The 22,170-nt window shown below is 46.4% G+C and overlaps 1 protein-coding gene across 2 annotated transcripts in view; it reads right to left on the bottom strand.

Annotated features, from left to right (window-relative positions):
* The window catches only part of LOC147701902 (zinc finger protein 484-like), an 87,122-nt gene extending 65,483 nt beyond the window's left edge, over positions 1-21,639 (bottom strand). The window contains exons 1-2 of one of the 2 annotated variants that reach the window (XM_086930529.1): positions 21,307-21,639; positions 9,910-10,036 (exon numbers count right to left, since the gene is read on the bottom strand). In XM_086930529.1, the coding sequence (XP_086786655.1) occupies positions 9,910-10,036; positions 21,307-21,345 (166 nt within the window). In that variant the 5' untranslated portion in view covers positions 21,346-21,639. The remainder of the gene's footprint in view (positions 1-9,909; positions 10,037-21,306) is intronic. The other variant, XM_086930530.1, reaches the window with a different exon arrangement.
* Positions 21,640-22,170: the final 531 nt, after the last annotated feature.

The raw sequence follows: 22,170 nt of genomic DNA, 5'->3' as shown, positions 1-22,170 counted from the left end.
AGTGCAAATTAGTCTTGTAGCTGGTCAAATGTTTTAATAGTGCCTCAGTCAAACCTATCACTGTGGGTCTTGCATCATCCCTCCAACCACCTCTAGCAGTGGGATCTGTTCCCTCTCGCTGCAAACTCTGGATTGCTCCTTAAGAGGGACGGGGAGATGACAAAGAAGTGTTGCCCTTTTTTACGGCTACGCTAACCCAGACCTCAATGTGGCACTTGTAATCAGGGAGCAGTAGAGTTTTTTTAGTGCGGTTTGATTTGGTTGTCAGCACACCTCCCAGAGGGGCCCGCTGCCACTGTGTGGTTGATTATCCACCACCTTTTACTTGTCTCCCACCATAATCAACATATCAACTACTGTAGATGTGCAGCCACACAATGTGCTAGATCTGGAATTCACAAACCCCCTGACGTGGATGTAGAAAGCCTTGTTATCTGGTCAGGGGCTCTCTCTTCGCCACCCAGACAAATGTACTGAACATCTACTGTAGGTCTTTAATGTAGTCCCTAGGTATGGGAAGTGACAGGTTCTGGAATTAGTAAAGAACCTTGGGTAGGATTGTCATTTGTATGTTGCTATTTGGCGGAGCAAGGAGAAAATCTTGTATTTCCAGGCATTACCTTCATCCCTTTTCCCTCTTTTCAGCCGTTGGGGGCTTGTGTCTTTTGCCTTGGAAAGAGTGGGGACAAAAGCAAGTCCCATGTAGTTAATGTGGTCATGGTCAGTCGCCACTGGAGCAGAGTCAATTTTTGAAGCTGCTCGGCTCTCTGTCAGGGGTTTGAAATGTTAAACATCTAGAATTTGGAGATGTTAATTTTGAACCCGGAGAAGATCTGATATGCAATTAGTTCCTCCAGGACAGCTGGTAGGGAGCTCTGTAGTTATGTAACTGAAAGAAATATATCATCTGCAAACAGTATATGTTTGATATCCTGGGTGTCCAATGTAATGCCTTCAATGTTGGGGTTTTAACTAATACATTGGGCCAATAGACCCAGCAAGAGTGCGAAAAGACCGGGAGAGAGGGGACATCCCTGTCTTGTGCTGCAAGTGATCATGACCCAGTGGGAATGGAGCCCATTGAGGCAATCTCGTCCTCTGGCGCCCAGTATCCTGCCAGTAACCCTCTTGTAAAGGTCTTTCCCAGTCCTATTAGTTTCAACGTGTCTGCCATAAAATCCCAGTTCACGCTGTCAAACGCCTTTTCTGCTTCCAGGGTGACTAGGGGTGTTGGCTTGATACCTGTGGCCCAAATGTCTAGAAAGTGTAGTGTTGTCCCCAGTTTGTCGGTCAGGTATGAAACTTGATTGGTCAGGATGGACCAGATCTCCCATCAGTGGCTGCAGTCGCAGTGCTGCAATTTTGGTGAAGATTTTCGCATCTACATTGATGAGAGATATTGGTCGATAAGAGCTGCACTCCATGGTGTCTTTGCCTGGTGTGGGGATTAAGGAAATAATTGCCTCAGTCATGGAAGGAGTCACCTGGCCCTCATTTATCATTTCCTGGAATACTTTGTGAAATAGAGGGAGGTTTGTGAAACAGCAGTAAAAGGTGCCCTAGAAAGTATTTTAGATGTAGCTTGGAGGATCAGGGTAGAGTAGTTCCCAGTAAGTATGTGGCCCATGTCTGCGGATCAATTGGTTTCCTTTTGTATAGGTGTAATACACATGGAAGCATTTGGCCTTTTATGTGTCATGGTTGTGTACTCGCCGACCTGGGGAATTTTACCTCAGCTACTATGTTTTTTTGTCTGGCGTGCTAGGAGGAGGTTGGCTAGGAGTTTTCCTGATTTATTACTATTATGAAGGACCCTAAGTTCCATTTTGGGAAGCGGAGGCCTGCCTGGTGAAGACATGAGGAGAGGAATCGCCTCAGACAGATTTGCGGATTGCTGCATTCCTGTGAGCTGGGAGGGAAACACACTGGAGGGAAGGAAAAGACTCCTTTACATTTCAAGAGGTTGCTTTTTGATTCAGTGATAGATCACAAGGAAGGGACAAATCTCAGGAAGGGAGATGGGGCTGATAAGGGAATCATAAAGAGAGGGACTGGAAGCACAGGATTAAACTTTTGATGCACATATCACTGTGGTTGAGATCCAGGTGTGAACTCTGGTCCCTCCCATGAATTGTGTTGTAAGTCAATCAGCTTAAAAGTTGTGCCTGCTGTGACAGACATCTTTCATGAGGCAAGAAGAAAGAGTGAAGTGTCACTTTTAAAGAAGCAGACCCCCAACATAAAACTTCAAAGACTCAAACCCTAAATCACACTAGGTGTATAGAAAAGGACTTTAAAAAGGGGAGGTTGAGCCCCCCAAAATCGGGCTGTGTGAGAAGAGGAAGCTCTGCAAGACTTCTTTCTGTAACCAGGACTGGGGGCCAAAGCCTGCTAGTCTCCCTGCTGGTTTACCCAGTGAAACAAAGACCACCTTCCCTGGAGCACTAGTGCTTATTTGCTTGCTTCACCAGTGTGCCCCGTAAGGAAGAGGAGAGCATTGAATGGAGAGAGGTCCAGAAGAGAGCCCCACCGTGAGGACTCGCTGTACAAGGTGTGACGATTCGGCTGTGCACCTATCAGGTCATAGCCTGTGTGCAGGACTGTTTTCGACACCAGGAAAGGGCTGCTGTAGACTGTGGCAAGTATCAAGCACTGTGCGAGGGCACCAGGCCTACATTGCGGTGACCACGTATAGCAGGGGGACCACAGGTGAAGAGGTTGTTTGACCAGTGTGCCAGCACACGTGAACGCCTAAGCGGCGACCCTGTAAGCCACGAGGGGCTGCAGTGGAGTGCGCGTTTGCACCAGAGGAGTCTACATTGCATCCAGAAGTTATTGCAGCAAACTCTTGTGCCAGGAGGGGTTGCCTGGACCAAATCAATAGGCTTCGGGTTACAAGCCAGAATGGGAGTAAGGCTGCGACCATAAGGCCGCGACCATAAGGCCTAGATGCACTGAAAGATCGACCTGACTGACTCCCGAGGACCAGGAGTACGCCAAGGAGGACAGCATGCCCTGGAAGGACTCCAGTCGGGATGCGAAGGAATGAATTCCCTCCGCTGGGGAGAACTTGATTTACCAAGTCGCAGTGAGCTGAAGGCTGCTCCGAACCTTGGGGAGCGTGACCGCGCCACTCTGGAGAGTGAGTCTGCGCCAACCTGATGCTATCATGTATATCGCAAGCAGGCTGTTCCCATGAGGCACAGAGTCAAGACTGATTTGCATATGGCTGGGTCCAAACTGAGGTGGGGTAGTGGGCAGAAAAACGATGGATTCAACCCGGATCTCTTGATTGGGGGAGAATGTTTGAATCATTCAGCATTCAGTCCATCATTTGTTGAAGTATCACAAGCGGGCCGACTTCTCCACGCAGGATCTGATCTCACGAGTGCCTGCACTGTGGGCACCCGATGTAAAGCAGAATGCCTCAGGTAAGGCAAACTAAGGCCTGAGGGCGCCAGCGGATTCGCTGCTGGAGGTGCTGTGGCATCATAGATGCTTTTGACTAAAATCTTGAAGAGTAAAAAGGGAGCTCTTGGCGGCAGTGCCCATTCCTTAGATGCAGCCACCAGTGAATGGGGAATAACTCCAAACACATTAAACGAAGGAGGGTGGGACAAGGATCTGCCTGTCAACTATTTGAGCCTTGACCTCAAGGGAGATTGGGCTGTTGCATTTGAATTTTCCATTTCTTTGCCTGTGTAGAGTTAGAAATAAAATGCTACTCTCTTATAAAACTAAGTATTTGGCTGGACATTGATTTATTGTTCAAACTGTTTGTACTGAGTCGTATTCACTAAAGTAATGAATTTATAGTATGATTACTTAAAACCATTACAAATGTATACAATTCCAAATAAAAACCTATAGTAAAGTGCAAACAATAGTATTAAAATCAATAAATTTATAAGAACGGAAAATCTATTTTTCAGTGAAACAAACAAGATATATCATAGCATAAATATATCCAGATGCAAGTTAGCAAGTAAGTACAGTTTGTTCCCCTGTTATGTTAAATAACCTGTATCTACAACCCCCTCCCGAAAAAGACTGGACTGCTCAGTCAGAGCTATAACAGAGTCAAGTGCAAAAGGGATTTTTGGCCCAGTTGATCAGGTACATGAGTAGGCCAGGCCCTGAGACATCAATAGTAAAAGGCCTCAACCACCACGTTTGGGCCAAGTAAACCCAGCTAGTCACATGGCCCTCTGATAGCGGTACTGACAACCTCGGAGATCGATTTGCTAGGTCTTCCTGCTTTTCTTGGTTTATCACTAGTTGTTCGGTAAGAGACACCAACCGGGATCAATACTCCTCCAAGTTCAGGTAGCATTCATCTTGAGTAGTTTCCACTGAGTGGACCCTCAGGCAATGGCCTCGAGATGGTATCTAAGCTCAGACAGGATTTGTTTAAGATCTGCTCTGACTAACCCCATTCGGTCCAGAGGTCCACAAAGAATTAAAGAATGAAGCCTTTATTGATGGGTTTGTCCTTGGCAGAGGTTGGGGCCAGTGGAGGGTCGGCGCTGTAGTCTCCCTGCTTATTTTGTTTGGGTCACCCATCCCCTTTCTTTACATGGGCCATCTGGAGGAGGTGTCACCTCTGCGTTTGGTTGAAGCCATGGTTATCTGGTCACACAGTATGTCTTGCAGTGTAGTGGGAGGTGGCACCAAAACCCCCAGCACACAGTCTATTTAAGGACCCAAGCATAACATCCCCGCTTAAGCTATGTAGTAATATCTGGCTGTGTTACCAGGGGTATTTATGGGCCCAGCAGGGTTGTCACCACTTGGGGTCTGCTGTCTCCACCACAGCCTGGTAGCTCTGGCCCACGCCGCTCTACTGGCACAGTGGTCTGCAGCGTACAAGCCGGTTGTTGGTATGCCCTGGAATGTTGTTAATCTTGAACTGGGAGAAGATGCCCCTTGTCGCGCCCTCCTGAAACAGATGCTGGGCCAGCCAGCAAGCCCGGCTGGCCATGTTCGGTCGGTGCAGCCCTTGCTCTCCGCTGCTCTGCCCAGCCTTTAATTTCCTTAGGTTAGGGATGGGTGATTCCTACCGGGCCCTGCCAATGCTGGCATAGGGCCAGTTACAAAATACAGCCAGCCAAATTCAAGAATACAGCCTTCGCTGTTCGCTCTCCATTGAACGTTGCTGGGGTGTGGTCCCGGCGCCACAGGAGGGCCCTGGCAACCGCTATTGGCGTCTTTGTGCTGGAGCCTGGAGATGGCCTTTGTAGCTCAGGCATCCCTGATGTTGGTGAGGGGCTGGCTCCTAAGAGTAGTCAACAAGGCCTGAAGAGCACAGTTACCTGCACATCGCTGGTCATTTCTTAGAGTGGTCTCAGTGGCCACGATGATCTAGGTTCCACACCAGCATCCCGGGCGCCTGTTTCCGCTCGGCAGGTTGGAGTGTTGTCGCTCAGGAGCACCCAGCGCAATAGAGACCACATTGTTCAGAACTGCTGTCAGGTGAGCACTGCCGTCCTGGGTTCCAGGCGAGCATTGGTAATCTCGCAGTCACAGCTCCAGCGACTCACCAGTTATCGGACATTTTTGGTGGTGGTTATTCCAAAAATGGGGTGGGTGTGTGCGTTAGCAATACAAGCTGAGGGGTAAACCGAACTGGTTATGTAATTAATGGGACTGTCCCTGTTAGTGTATTCTTGGTAAGTTGATAGGAAAAAAAACCCACAAATACCTTTGAAGGGAAAAAACACCCATAAAAATAAAAAACAAGAAGAAAAGAGAAACCAGAGGCTCTGGTCTACACTTTCCCACACCTGGCTTCTTACAGGATGAAGAGAAACACTTACACGAACTTTGCAACCTGATATGCATTGACTGTTATCCACAAAATGTCATCTGCATATTTCCACACCTGGTCATGTCCCTGCGGCTTTAAGCAAAGACAGCAAAAAATAAATGAAATGCTTGAGCAGGCTCAGTCGGACCCAGAGAGCATTTCCATTCCATTTTCTTTCAGTTAGTCTGTGCCATTACAGATAAATCAGCGTTGGTTCCAACTAATTACAAGGGATTCCAAAATATTAGTTTCAAATGATTTGAGCACTTGCAAATATGACATTTTGACTGCATTACTGTAATGTAACAAGATAGCATATTCTCCACTTCCTTTGAATGCTTTTTTGTGTGGCCAAATGGAAAACAGTGTCCAAATTATTCCCATTCTCCTTATCTTTTCAACATATACCTGTGCCCATTTCTCAACCTAGACGGCAACCATACACTAGCGTCGACCAGATGAATATTAGATGAGCAGGAGTAACAGAGGAGCAAGGTGATTATGGACAAGAAGAAAATTATATTAGGAGGCTGTATTTGGGTTGATGCACCAAGATGAACACAACAGACTGAAGAATAGAGTCTGTGCGCCTATTGTGATCTTGAGCCTTGATGATGCCCATATGGGACGAAATGCGTTGGCTGGATTGAGTTGAATGCTTCTGATGAAATATTATGGACTGAATAAATATTGTAATTAAAAAAAGAAACCTAAGACTCCCAAGACACTATTTTTGATCAGATCTAAATAAGCCATTGATCAACATCTCGATTCTTAGGATTTTTGACAGATAAATTATGGCTGGATATATATACAGGCACCATTTTTTCTAAAGATTTAACTTTGTATTGATGTGCCTCAGGGGCAGTGGGAACACAAAGTTGAGCTTGAAGGTGAAACCACAGAATCTCCTGGGTTTTACACCAGCGTTCTAAGCCCACACTGCCGTTGCTTTCTTGGGCAACAATACACTCCTCAACCACTCAAATATGGATGAGATATCACGACCTGAACTGTTCTCAAATCTATCTATATTGATTGGGTACTAACATGCACAAGCAAGAACAAGGCCTGAAAACAAAATGGTTGTTTACCAATAAGAGTAGTTTTGCAGCTTGAAGAGTTTTCTGCATCCGGATTGAAGCATGTTTTAGCAACGTTTTAACCTTCTTGCAGGACTGCCTTTGCCCTCTTTTTGTATTCCTCCGGTAGATGTTGAATGAGGGACTCCATTTTGTCCCATTGCTGGTGGCCCTATATGTTCAGTATGCATTTGAGATGGCAATCTGCCACGGTGTAGCGGCCTCCCTCTGCATCTTCCTTCCCACCATGTTGAGCTCTTGCCCTTCTTTTATAGTGGTGGCCCTGTAGTGGTGTGAACATTTTTCTGCTTTCTTGAGGTTGCGACGATGATGGAGTAAACAGGGGTATTATCTTGAATGTATTTTGGATCCTGTGTCAAAGGCGTGTTCTTCTGTTTGACTCCGAGAGTCACTGCTTTCGCCATAGCAAGGTCCCAATAGACTTCTTTGCCTAGATTTAAAATGCTGGACAGCATTGGGAAGTATAAATTGCCTTTGTTTGCATGCATTAATGTTTTGAGGAGAAAAAGGAATCTTCCTTCACATTCTTTGACTGTACTCCATAAGTTTCTGCAGGCTGTGAGAGGTAGTCTGGTGGGGGATGGAGGGGTAGTTGTCCATCATTTCTTCAGGGGAGTCTGTTGAGGTGGTTATGAGTCCTCGTCGAACGCTACTGTTCTTTCAACCTCCTCGGGTTCATAGAACTCTTCCTCTTCATGGGGCTTGGGTGTTGCTAGAGCTTCCAAGGCAGATTTCCCCTCTTTGACGTCGAGAGCAATCAAAGGTTTAGTCGGGATTTGAATTTCCCCTAAAGAGTCAATCTCCTTTTTTCGTTGGAGAAGCGCTGCAATTTTTGCCTCAAGTGTTCACTTCTTCCTTTTGACCTCCTGCTCCTTTTCGGCGTCTAGCATTGGTCAACGGATCAGTTGGCTCCAAAGGTTTGACTTTTTCCCTCGTGCCCTTGGGACATGATAGGATCGTTGAGCTTTTTAGCATTTTACCAGCATCACTATCCCTTGGTTGGGATCCATGGGCTTCCCTTGCTCTCTGCTTAAATCGATGTTTTCTTCAACGCCGAGGCAGCCTTGTGGGACTTCTTGCCCGAGCATTTAAGCTCTAGGCCTTTTGGCGGTTTTGTTATCTCATGGATCTTCTTTTCGGAGTCCCTCACCCATTTCTTTTCTGTCTGCTTCTTATTAGCATCATTTTTGAAGAGTTCGAAGACCGACTCTCTGTGCTGTCTCTGCCTTAACGTTGTTGCCGTCATCACTAGACAGTGCCAGGTCTTTAAGCAGTTGTGGCTTGTGAGTGCTGGCTACAGAGGGGTAATGGTCCAGCCTCTGTCTTTCGTCTACCTTCAAGGTCATTGGTATGAAAGCAGCGCCGTCCTCATCATGGTACTTCGGGAGACAGAAGTTGAAGACCTCGTTGGGGAGGGGGAAGTGAGTTCTCTGCGCAAATTTGTGGTGGAAGTTTGGGTAGAATTGCCTCATTCTCCGACCACATGGTTGGTACTGCAGGGTCTCCCCTTCTTGCGGAGAGGGAAGTGACTTCTGTGATTCCATAATTTTTCTTTAAAAACGTTCGAGTTTTGTTCAAAAACTTTCGGAGCTCCTCCGTTGCTTCCAGAACCAACGATGAAAAAAAAATTACGATGGCGACTACCCACAGAACATATCGGGAGCCGTCGGACATCACACAGGTGATGGGCATACCACCAAATGGTGGTCGACAACAAGTCCAGACCCAACCACTGATGGCGGAATAATCCACAGAATGTGAATCCAGAAAAGGATTCATGCTGCAAAACTTTTGGTAAAGCATAAAAGGCCAAGCAGTTCTTCAAACTTTACACTCCAAAATGGAACCTCTGGTCCTGAACTCAAAAGAAAACCCCAGCCAACATCGCCACACCATAAGTCCTAAAGCAACTGCTCATAGTTCCAAAGCCAAAAGGCTAGAGCCAATTAGCTGGAGCACTAAAAATCCAGATTATGCAGGTAGAGAGAAGCACTCATCACTTCCTTGGACAGTTAATCCCCTGGAAAATAGCTGTAGTTCTGGAAACTACCGTACACTATAAACTCAGGCATGACAACTCCTGCTGTCTTAATGTGTTTAGAAACCAAAGTGTGTATCTAAAACGTTACAGTCAGACTTTCAATTCAAGAGAAACTATTGCCCTCATCAACCTCGGAAACCTACAAGAGACTAAAATTCCTCGAGTTCCAAAGTGCACTTTGGATAGATGATGCCTGGAAGGCCAACGTGCAGGAGAGCAATGTGCACAGTGCAGCTTTGTCGCAAGACCAATTCCTGCCTTTAACTTCAGTCATACAAAACGTCTGCTGACTCTGGCCATGCATAGTGGGTTCTGGATACAGGTGCTGCGCCAGCTCCCTGAAACTAGACCAGCAACAAATGCATGCTGGTGTGACATATACCAAATATAAATGTAAGCACCTAACATTATTCCAATCAAAGTGTTTCGAGAGCCTTTGGGCTTGGTTTGCTCCTTAGAAATATGCTCGAAAACCTTATAATCAGTGTATGTCTGCACTCATAAGTGATGTTTTAGAATGTGCTTTTTAAAAGCCGGGCTAGAACAATAAAACATGCACTCAGTGCTTCTCCAAGTTCTTCCTCTGTACTGCCACTAAACAGGTAATGTAAGTAGTGTTAAAGCATATCTACTTACAAATATGAAAACAGACTGCAGAAGACGCTAATTAGCAATAGGAAGGAGGAAGGGTAACACATAAGAGGACTGTTTGCTACAGTTCAGCAGGGAAATGGAAAGGAGGACGTGGCTTCCGGGAATTTATATTTTGTTTTGCCAATGGGTTTTTAGAACTGATGAGTAATCAGATACAACACATTATAACACAAATAAAAGTTAGTTCAGTTAATTACTTATCTTTTTACAATCAAATCTAAATCAACATTGGATCCTTAAAGAACATTCAATATTTAGATTGAGACATGAAAACTGAGCTCAAGACCCTCAAATGAAACCAATACCTAGGGATGTCAAAGCTTGGTGGATTTCCTTCATTACGTTCCTATAGAGTTCCTTTTGCCATCCACGTAGAAGTTTCCACTCGTCTTCTGAAAAATATGCAGCGACATCTCGGAACGTGACCGTTGCCTGGAAAAGTCAAGCATATTTTCACATAATACAGTCAAGAGCATTAGTGATTGAACTGCTATCATGTTACTTAACTAAGGGCAGATTTCTATTCCACATACAATCTTTTCTTTGCTATGCACACATTAAGCCAATCTTCCCAACCACTCCTCACATTGTTTCCTATTATCCTTTCCTTGCATTCTGTTCAATTGGTCTTGTATGTGCCTTTCTTCAGCCTTGTACTGATCTTTTTTAGGTCGAGCTAGAGTGTGCATGCGAAGCATGCATCTAGCTCGACAACTATTGTTGTCAGTCTCCTAGGAATCTGAGACAGGGGTCGGCCACGCGCGTGGATTGCACCTCGTGGGCGCGCACGCCCAGGCCGGCGCCGTGCACATATCCTATCTCAGATTCCCAGGAAGTCAGCCATGCCTCTCTCGGTCCCGCGTGCACACACATACACACAGCCACACTCATGCACACACACACACAGGCACGCAGGCAGGCACACACACACACTGCATACACACACGCTCACCCCCCCCTTACCTCACCGGGCTCTTTTCTTGCTGGAATCCCTGTTTTCTTGTGGGTTCTTTGTGCCCGGCTCCCAATGGATGGGCGGGCGGGGGTGACGCGGCCAGGGGCTCCAGAGCAGGGACAGGCTGACAACTTCCAGCCTGCTAACTTTCTGCTGCTCGGCGGTCCCTGCGGTGCACCAGCTGGGCAAGACGGCGGCTGCGCAGGATTCGTAGCCCCTGCCCTTCGGCCGCCTCCGGGACTCCGCCCTGCTAGCGTGCCATTGGCTGAGCGCCCCTCAACGCTGGTTATATAGAACGAGGCGGAAGCGCTGGAGGAAGGGGTAATGCTAACTACCTTGTGTCTCGCCTCAATGCTTCGGTGACTCTTGGAAAGCGCCTGGTTATCCATTACGCAGTGTTGCGGTAGTATCTTCCTTGTTGTTTTGGTAAGGTGTTCCTTATTTTATCTCGACTTTTTTTTAGCCGCTAGTTGTAGAGATAAGCTGGAGCTGCCGTGGCGCGCCAGAAAAACGTTCACTGCTTTCTTCTCGAAACTTCAGCATTGTTTACAGTTACGTTCAGCTGCATAAACGATTTTGCTCCTAACTGTAATATTTTTACCATTACACACCAGTTTCTTTTCGTCAATGTACTACAATATGTGAAAAGGCGTTTTGATGAACATTTGACTTGTGGTGTTCATAGAAGGGATGAACTGTGTAATTAAACATGAATCGGTCCTTTGCACATGGATTTTGCTTTTGGTTTGGTGATTAAATGAATGTTCATTTAAAGAGTATAACTGAATTTAAATGTCTAAAAGTTGCATCTGTGGTCCCCCCCCATACACTCCCTCCCCGGAGGGTGGATGCGCTGTAAAACTTGCAGCAATATGAGGAGCGATGTCTGAGCCTGGGCACTTCCCTCCATGTCATCACGGTTCACGGACACTGTTAAGGGTCCTGAACATCCCCCTAAATTCACTCGTATCAGGTGCATTAATTAGTCCTATCAGTTCAGTAAAAACACCAATACTACGCTGTATTAGGGTCTCCTCTAGCAACAAACGAGTGGCAGCTGTGTCCCCAATGACGTGGAGCGAGGGGGTCAGCCTGTCCCCAAGTAGTAGCCTCTGCGAATCGGGGTTCATGGTTTCAGGCATGCAGTGGTGGGAACGCAGCTCTCTGCATCCAGAGTTACACACATCAATTTATAGAAAGGACGAGTGATACCCTCACAGCATGTCAGAATTAACCGGCCACATAGTTGGTAAGGGCTTTTTTTTGTCAGCTCTTTTTTTAATTGTTTTAACAGCATACATACAGTGCCTAGCACGGCAAGATTACATCATTTCAGTAGGTAAAATTGACTGCTGAATTGCGTTTCACCCGAAATATATATTGTCATACAGTTTGAGACGACCCCCTGGAAGTGTGCCCGTCATAGGCCCCAGACTTTCTTGGCATTTCATTTATGTAGTGCTTACTACCCCTGATAAGGCGTCTAAGTGCTTTTCGGCAAGTATCATGCTACTCGGGGACCCAAAAAGGATTAGTAGAGAGTTAAAATAGGGAAATATGATATTAATTTGAGCTGTGCTATTTGGGTTGAAAAGGATAGTGGAGGGATAGACGAGTGAGGGGTTTGTGCTGTTTTTAGTCATCCCCGGCCTATACTGTTTTTTATAGAAAAAAGTAGTTCAAGATACAGCAGTTCAGTGATGGAGGGTCAGGTTGCTGTTGGGAGGTCAAGTAGCTTATTTTATGGATGTGTCTTCCCTGGGTCGATATATTTTAAGACTCGTTTTTGGTGCTTTTCTGCCCTCTGTTAGACTAGTTTTTCCCTTTCTTTCTGCCCTTATGCCCTCTGTTAGACTAGGTTATTGCGCCTTTGTGCCCTCTGTTAGACTAGGTTTTTGTGCCTTTCTGCCTTCTGTTAGACTCGTTTTTTGTGCCTTTCTTCCCTCTGCATCACCACATTATCCCTCAGCACCACCACATTATCCCTCAGCACCACTCAGCACCACCACATTATCACTCAGCACCACTACATTAGCACTCCGCACCACCACAGCACCACTCAGTAGCGCAACCACAGCACCACTCAGTAGCGCAACCACAGCACCACTCAGTAGCGCAACCACAGCACCACTCAGTAGCGCAACCACAGCACCACTCAGTAGCGCAACCACAGCACCACTCAGTAGCGCAACCACAGCACCACTCAGCGCAACCACAGCACCACTCAGCGCAACCACAGCATCACTCAGCACCACCACTGCATCACTGGTTCAAATATGTTCTCTCAATGTTTCAAGCTTTATTACAAATGTCACAAAAAAGATGTTAAAATTTCATTCTGTTCTTGGATTTTCGTCACAATAAAATACACTGAACATAATCTTCACAAAAGTTTAAGCTATTGCCATTATAAATTACCATCACTTTTATTTAAGTACTAATTATTTTAAAAAATTCAAAGCCATTATTATTTGTAATATCAATACATCTAAGTCACGTAAATACAAAACATGTTGCATTACAAATGCTATAGGTGTCACATTTGCGAAAGTTATAACTATTGGCATTGTAAATGACAAAGCTGTTAATTTAGCTATTTTCAAAAACAACACATAAATAAAAAAAATTGTCATTTACAAGACCAATAGCTCAAACTTTCCTAATGCGAGACCTATTGCATTGCAAATGCTTGTTCTGTAATGTGCTTCATTACACTTTTTGGATATCTATCATACTTGATGATTTGTAAGGGAACAAAGATACTGCGAGTAATATGGATTGGCAAAGATAGTAAGGAAAGTGTTAGAGAAAGTAAATCAGAATAACCTACAGTGTAACACTTCTGGCTTCAAAGCCTAAAGGTAAAAACTCTCCTTCAACACTGAACATCATTTTATTAGCATGATTGCACAATAGAGATAACATGGTCTGCTGTGGCTATGTTCAAACTGCAGCAGTAATCCAGTCATAGACCAAGTCTAGTCGAGGCTACATGTTAAAAATGATTTTTTAACAAACAATGGCAAGGCCAATGACTGGCAATTAGCTAACTGAAATAGTTTTATCTTTGATTGGCAAGTTTGCGTGTTTCAGTTTGAAGAATGGGTGAAACTGAAAATGTGCAAACGCTTGGATGGTTAGGGGAGACATGGGATGGTTGCATTAGTGATTGTATGTATGAATAATTAATGGGTGGGAGTGCAAGAAGACACGTGCAAGTTTGAAATATTTATTTCTAACGCCGTGTTCTCATGCGCAGCATCTTAGCTAATACAAGCAGATATATTATTAGAAACAAGATTGTCAGCATAGTTACTATTCCATAAAATACCAAGGGAGAAAGCATGTTATAATGCTGAATGGAGACAGGTTTAAAATATACCTATATTTCACCCTCCCTTGCTAGTAGGTTATTTTATATCTACAGAAGGTATTTTGGGATTACATAGGCGGCCCCATACCTCTGGTATTTAGCAGAAGTGAAACACACCAAATTCTGCACAAGCTCTCAGCATACGAATGTTCTCCAAGTGTGTGTGATCATGCCTACGCAGTGCATTATTAAACGCGCCAATCTCAGAGGTGGCACAGCTGCATATGTGTTATGTCTAGAACGCGCGCTGATCAGTCCAAACAACAACCACTGTGTTGAAATAACCTTGAAGGCCTCGGCACTCACTGTTCAGACTAAGCTTACCAAGCAAGGCTACTAATGTAGAAAAACATTCTTGTGTGAAGCAAAACACTCTGCTAAACTCTAAACAATTAATAAAGTGTGTGCAGTGGGCAAAAGGCAGCAGAAAGGAAAAATGGCGTTTAAACCTCTAATAAGCTCATGTCAACTTAACACTGTGTGAATGCAAGGCTCAGCCCCACGACAACATCTTAGTGCACGCCAGCCCAAAACCACACCACAAAAATGACAGTAACCAACAGGTGATTAGCACACTACCAATGGGTCCTCATCCTTGAGGCAACTGTAGTGTGTGTCACCTAACCACCATCACCAACAAGCATTAGAAATGCAATAGGTCTCGCAGCATTAGAGTTAGTGCTTTTAGAATTGTTTATGGGTTTTTTTGTAAATCTTTAGCATGAGGTTGAGGGTGAGTGAGGGTGAGGGGTTGAGGGTGAGTGAGGGTGAGGCTGAGGGGTTGAGGGTGAGGGTGAGTGAGGGTGAGTGAGGGGTTGAGGGTGAGGGGTTGAGGGTGGGTGAGGGGTTGAGGGTGGGTGAGGGTGAGGGGTTGAGGGTGAGGGTGAGTGAGGGTGAGGGTGAGTGAGGGTGAGTGAGGGTGAGTGAGGGTGAGTGAGGGTGAGTGAGGGTGAGGGTGAGTGAGGGTGGGTGAGTGTGAGTGAGTGTGAGTGAGGGTGAGTGGGGGTGAGTGTGGGTGAGGGATTGAGGGTGAGGGGTTGAGGGTGAGTGAGGGGTTGAGGGTGAGTGAGGGTGAGGGAGGGTGAGGGGTTGAGGGTGAGGGGTTGAGGGTGAGTTGGGGTGAGTGAGGGTGAGGGGTTGAGGGTGAGTGAGGGTGAGGGTGAGTGAGGGTGGGTGAGGGTGGGTGAGTGTGAGTGTGGGTGAGTGTGGGTGAGTGTGGGTGAGTGAGGGTGAGGGATTGAGGGTGAGGGGTTGAGGGTGGGTGAGGGGTTGAGGGTGAGTGAGGGTGAGGGTGAGTGAGGGTGAGGGGTTGAGGGTGAGGGTGAGTGGGGGTGAGTGAGGGTGAGGGGTTGAGGGTGAGTGAGGGTGAGGGGTTGATGGTGAGTGAGGATATGGGGTTGAGGGTGGGTGAGGGTGAGTGAGGGTGAGTGTGAGTGAGGGTGAGTGAGGGTGAGGGTGAGTGAAGGTGGGTGAGGGTGAGGGGTTGAGGGTGATTGAGGGTGAGGCGTTGAGGGTGAGTGAGGGTGAGGGGTTGAGGGTGAGTGAAGGTGAGGGTGAGGGTGAGTGAGGGTGAGGGGTTGAGGGTGAGTGAGGGTGAGGGGTTGAGGGTGAGTGAGGATGAGTGAGAGTGAGGGTGAGTGAGGGGTTGAGGGTGAGGGGTTGAGGGTGAGTGAGGGTGAGGGGTTGAGGGTGGGTGAGGTGTTGAGGGTGAGTGAGGGTGAGGTGTTGAGGGTGAGTGAGGGTGAGGGTGAGGGGTTGAGGGTGAGTGAGGGTGAGGGTAGGTGAGGGGTTGAGGGTGAGTGAGGGTGGGTGAGGGTGAGTGAGGGTGAGGGGTTGAGGGTGAGTGAGGGTGAGGGTGAGTGTGGGTGAGGGTGAGTGTGGGTGAGGGTGAGTGAGGGTGAGGGGTTGAGGGTGAGTGAGGGTGAGTGAGGGTGAGGGTGAGTGAGGGTGAGGGGTTGAGGGTGAGTGAGGGTGAGTGAGGGTGAGTGAGGGTGAGTGAGGGTGAGTGAGGGTGAGTGAGGGTGAGTGAGGGTGAGTGAGGGTGAGTGAGGGTGAGTGAGGGTGAGTGTGGGTGAGTGAGGGTGAGTGAGGGTGAGTGTGGGTGAGGGTGAGTGAGCTACATCTAATGACTTCAGAGGACTGCTTATAGACTGTTTAAATTACAACCACTGTCGATAGTAAGTACTATTGACCCTGATAACACCCTAATATATGTCCAAAGTCACAGTTTGGTAGGACTGGGCCAGACCAATGTATATGTTTCTATAAGTGTAGTCAGGACCATACAAGGGTTAGTTGAATAGCCTTGGCGGAAAACCCTGCTTCATTGTCTGGGAAGATTTTATTTAAATAGCTCGTTCCACATTTAGCTGTAACAACTTAGGAGAGAGCCTTCCCCACCCACATCAAGGAAGATAAAACCTGTAAACGGTGCTACCTGACGGTAGAGCCCCTTTGCAAAACAGACATCAGGCAAAGAGTTATGCTGTTACTCTTAAATAGAGTGTTATGATGGAATGCACATTGAGCCCCCCGGCCTGGGGGCGTGAGGCGGGAGGGGCTTGGCTGGGCTCCAGCGTGTGTAGGATTCCTGCTTCCCTGCACGGGGGTCTCCTCTCTGCCTGCAGCTGAGGTCACATCCTGCCCTGCCCGCCGCTCCAGACATCCATACAACTCTGCCTCCTTTGTTGTGGTGCGAGCAGAGCAGGCGCGAGAGAGGCACGGAGAAACCCTGGCACTGCCAGCTGCAAGGGGCACGGGAGCAAGATCACACGGAGAGACGCAGCGGCGCCCGGGACTGAAGGGAACGGGTCCTTGTTGTTGAGCGGAAACCGAAAGAAGAGGTACCTCTGTCGGCCCCACGGGTTGCAGAGCACCAAGAAAGGGTGGAGGGGGCAGGGGAGGAGGGGTCCGGGAGGAGGGAAGGGCCAGAGGGACTTGATGGGAGTGGTGGGGGGGAGGGGGAGGGTATAGAGAGGGAGAGGAGGAGAGACAGGACAGGGGCAAGCAGCAGAGATGGAGGGGTAGAAGATAACGGGAGAGAAGCAATGAAGGAGGAGGAACCCCTGCAAACGTGTATGTGTACATATACATTAGTGGACTGTGTGTGCATGACGAGGTTGTCTGATAGTAACCTTGTGTAGGTAAGTGCACACATTTTAGCGAGGAGTGTGTGTGGTGTGTACGTTTTCTCCGTGTAGCATGTGCTGAACCGCAATGGGACAACAAGCGAAAGGATCGGAGACACGGCGGGTAAAATAAACAAAAAAGAAGCCGGAGGGAAGAGAGGGGAGGGGGGAGGAGAAATGCGACACGGCGGGAAGGGGAGGGGGCGGAGCGGGTCAAATAAAGAAACAAGCCGGAGGGAAGAGAGGGGAGGGGGGAGGAGAAATGCGATACGGCGGGAAGGGGAGGGGGCGGAGCGGGTAAACAAAGACGGACGTGCACGCGCTTTTAAGCTCAATGCGCATGCGCATTGAGCTTAAAAGTCACGGGCACTGCAAGGAATCGCCACGATTCCTTGCAGTGTGGATAAAGAGCGGATAAGTCCCAATACTCTCGCCTTGCTCGATGCGCATGCGCATCGACAGGCGAGACCTAAAAAGGTGAACTTCAACACAGGAGCCACATGGGTATTACGAAAATTCACTACCTGCAGCACCACAGGGGTTGTCTACTTGATCATGTGCTCTTTGTGACCTACACTATGTGGGTATGACCACCAGGAAGGTCAGCATGAGGATATGTGAGTATCGTAGCAACATTGGATGCCAGAGCCAGTACACGAATGACAGCACATTTCATTAAAATGAAACACCCCCCAAATGACATGAGTTGGGTAGTGTTGGAACATATAAAACACTGACAATTTAGAGCAGAAGTTACTAGAAAAAGAACAAAGATGGGTGTATAAATTACACACGGACACAGCAGGCCTTAATGACAATATACCATGGGGACAGTTCATAAGATAAATCTCAAAACATGTATGCAACACAAAAACCTAAGAACAAAATCCCAACACCATTCTGAAAAGTCCCAAAAAAACATCACTAACATCCTAGATAGTTTTTCCTATCTTTCTCTCTCCTGTTTCTTAACTTTTACCAACACAGATGGACCTTTGTTCCCACTACATTGAGGGGACCGGCCAAAGGGTAGGTTCCCCTTTATTGAATCCCATTCATGAGGACCCCTATGTGCTAACTCTCCCCAGTGTAAGCCCTTATTTATATTATGTTTTGTTTTTGGAACTGTCCTGTTACTTTATCTTCCTCAGATACTGAGATGCATATGGGCGCCTCTCATGGAGTATCAGTGCTCCACATCTTAAGGCACCGTTCTGAGGTTCCGCTTGCCTCATGGGTTCCAGAACGACCACGACCACTATCATGATTACGTTTTAGTTATTTTATTTGTTAAATTTTCTGCCACATATTTAAATTATCTCTCTGGTACGTCCTCAGTAGCATAACTGACTCCGTCATGACCCTTTTACCAGACGAGGTGTACAAACACATGGAGCATTCTTTCCAATATGGCCCCTACTCGCCGTGATAAAGTGGCAGTCGTGCTGAATCGGGAATAAACACTTATGTGTTTCTTCCAAACTAACGGGGGCAACACTGTTCTTCACGTTATCTGTGAATGTATTGACACTACTAACAAGTTTTTCATCTCAAACTACTCGTGGCACATATTTTACACTATGGGTATACCCTCAAGATGGCGCGTGTGCATGGGCAAACTCGACAGCCATCTTAACCACGCACAACAGTCACGGTCTAGCCTCACTAGCATGACTGTGCTTCTTCACTATTTATTTCAAACTGTGTTCCATTGAAGTTCTCAGAGAGTGCAACAAAAGCATTACATATGCAACATTAATTGAAAATATCATCTACCCAGATATACAGTTTGTTCATGAAAGTTACAGTTTTCCTTCAGGTCCGAGGCAAATGAACTTTAATATATAAACACAGCTTCATCATAACATGTTGCATTCCTGTCAATGTTTTCAAGTAACAATCTACCTACCCGAGAAAGTAACAGGGAAAGGAAACTTAATTATACCCAAGTAAAAGGAAAATAAACAGAACTGAAATGTCATGGTGCAAATTAGAAGAAAAAAGTGAGCGCGAGGATTGGGAAATCGTAGCCTCTGCCCAGGTGCTCAGCGGACTTATCAGAGATCCATTCGATGTGAAGTGATTAGATAAGGAACAAATTGAGGGCCCTTGGATTGCAAGCAGTCAAAGGAAGCCCGTCTGATAAATAGCTGACCAGTGGAAACCAGATGTAATCAAAACCTTTCCTGGTGTCTTCTATTATATCAGTCATGCGATCCAAAGCCAAAGCCCTCCACAATCTCGCATGCCATTGGGTTAAGGATGGGGCCTCTTGCTTCTTCCAGTCCGCTGCAACTGCCATTTTGGCGGCCCCAAGCAGAGACACATGACTGATTTATCACCCTGTGCCTGTTTTCTCAAATTTGGATCGCGGACCCCCAAAAGAACCTGTTCCATGGAGCGGGAATAGGATAGCCTAAGATAAGTTTGATTTGGGACAGAATCTCCTTCCAAAAAGGTTTAATGAGAAGGCAGTCCCACCAAATATGTCTGAAATCGCCTAACAACCCGCAGCCCCTCCAGCACCTATCCGATGAACCAGGGAAGATCGTGTTTAGTTTCTGAGGGTACAAGTACTAATCATACATGATGTTATAGTGTGCTTCCCTAAGATACATGGAGTGTCAAGCGTCCCCGGAAGCTCCGAGGTGTAAAGGGTTCTATAACAGTCCTCAAAGGCCCTTGCCTTCCCTCCTCCGACTTGCGAGAAACTCCTTTCTCATCAACTATTTGTCTGATGTATTTGCGTTCCTGTTTGGCCCGTAGTTGGCGTGCCAACAAGGAACCCACTTTATTCACGCAGTTCATGGGAGTGCATGTGTGTTCCTGAGTTATCTTGTCTACTCTCTTCACAGCTTCAATAGTACAACTGAAGTTTTATTTGACTTTTTGTTCCCTTGCACAGCAGTGTTTGTTTCGTAGGGGATTTCAATCTTTCTCACTTGTCAATAAGGATGCAACTGGCCTTTTAACTTTTTGTTACCTTTCTACGTTCAGCATTGCCTGTAGTTGTTGTATTCTCTTGGAGTGCAAAATGCCTCTGTTTGCTCCTAGAGGTTCAGTAAAGCCATGAGCTCTGGCCTTCCTGGTCCTAGGTGTCCTTTCTTTTATTTCAGCCTGGCTTTTGCTTTTTGTAGCTTTTTGTTATATTGGGATTAGTTGATCTCCCAGGACCTTGCAGCAAGATAAAGCATTTCTTTAGTGGCTTACTTCGTACTTTTTCTCACTTCCTGCTGTGATTACTCTGAAATTCTATGGTCCTATTAACATGTAATTTATAGAAGCTGTCACGCTTAAAACTCTAAATCAATTGCATGTGTTTGTAATTGTGTGTTTAAAAAAAGTTAGCACAGCTTAATTCTCCTTTATTTAAGTATTTTGGGTTGACTTCAGAACATGACACTTTGTGGAATGGTGAGTTTTCGGTTTCTGAACAACTTTGGTAAAAAGGCACAAATAAAGCGAGCCAGTTGGCATTGACAGTGGCTGTTTTATGTAGTGACTGCTCCTGTAGATTTACCATTTATTAGTCCTGTAAACATGAGGTAGCACTTCATCTGCATTCAAACCTGAGACTTACAGGAAAACCTACTAATGATGGGTCACTCCTGAAATAGAACGTTTTCGTATTTTAGAGAACTTTTCAGTTGTACTTTTCTGGCTCTACTCACGGGCAAGCCATTACAGCCACTGCCTCCCATTCAGACAATGCTGTTAGAAAGACGGCAGCGACCTTCTGCTAATGGGTGTAGATGTCACTCCTGTGATGCTCACAGTCTACGCAAGCACTACAGCAAAGTCAGAACTGGAAGCTTTGGCAATGCTTCTTGCTATGTAGGAATGAGATATCATTACAAAACTCTCCCCTTGAGACACTTGTTTTTCACATGTACATGCCCCGCACACAGACATGTCAACTTATTATGGTCTAAATCGCCCACAGGTATAGTAGGAAGAAACTGGTCAATTAATTAAACATGTGGGAAAAATGATAGACATCTGGGCTACATGTAACCTGCTGGGAAGTTGGTACCACAGTGAACCAGCCTTGGGTTACATACGACATCCTCGCTAGTACCATAGGACCGACGACCGAACCGGACATTACGCCCAGCCAAACTATGGCCACGCCTGACTTTCCCATCTTTGGCCGGGGTATACTGCTTGATGCTAATCTCACCGTAGACAGAGGCAACTTTTAAACATTCTATCACGAGCCCGATGCCGCACTCGGTACAGCACTTACTGTTTCCGCCTCCACTCCGCACACCTTTTGGCCCTTCATTCTCCCTTTTGGATGAATTCTCAGAGCCCGGCTCTCCGTGGGCCGAGCGCCGAGACAGCGTTGCAGTGACCACCGCTGGTGTAGAAAAGCCCCTAGACCTTGGGGGTGGGAGGAAGGGCACGTAGACACAGAGCCACGTCTCCGTAGAGTCCTCGGGGAGAGTTCCCGGGGTCTAAGGGGCGAGTATCACTAGGGCTGAAACAAAGATTCTTCCCCATCCACACAACCCCGGCCGTCCGTAGACAGCTAATCTGCGCATGCTCAGAAGCACAAACACTTCCATCATTGATTTCTGAGCTGGTCAAAGGGTGCTTCACTACAAAAGAGCTAACCCATGGGTATAGAAAGAGGACTATGCACGCGAAGCAGACGACTAGGAACGCTCTTTCCTATAAATTTTTTTTATTAAATAATAACTATGCTATGGACCACGACCATTCCATGATGGTTGTCTGGTGTGACTACCGATGTGGTGTAACGGAAACAAAATGATGAGCGGAAAGTAATCAGCCCATTAGCTGTCCGGAGGATGGTAGTGTGCCTACATAGCTGCCAAGGTTTCAGATTGCTATGTGTGAGGTTCATAATGACATTTTAACGACTATGAGTGACACAATCTTGTGCGCAAAATCATGCTATGAAGAATGGGGAAACGTAAATATCAGAAATTCCACCCATTTCAGCTACAGCAGTAAGAAATAATGAATAAATGGCTTCCATTTATGACACTCATGCCTAAGTAAATATAATTACAATTGTATAAATATCACAAACCTGCTTTGCAACATATTAAATAAATGCTCTGAACTGTAGCTGAGGAACAAT

Source organism: Lissotriton vulgaris, chromosome 7 (assembly GCF_964263255.1).
Source record: "Lissotriton vulgaris chromosome 7, aLisVul1.2, whole genome shotgun sequence".
Taxonomy (NCBI): Eukaryota; Metazoa; Chordata; class Amphibia; order Caudata; family Salamandridae; genus Lissotriton; species Lissotriton vulgaris.
The sequence above is the reverse complement of the archived record's forward strand: the minus strand, read 5'-3'. Positions and strand labels throughout refer to the sequence as shown.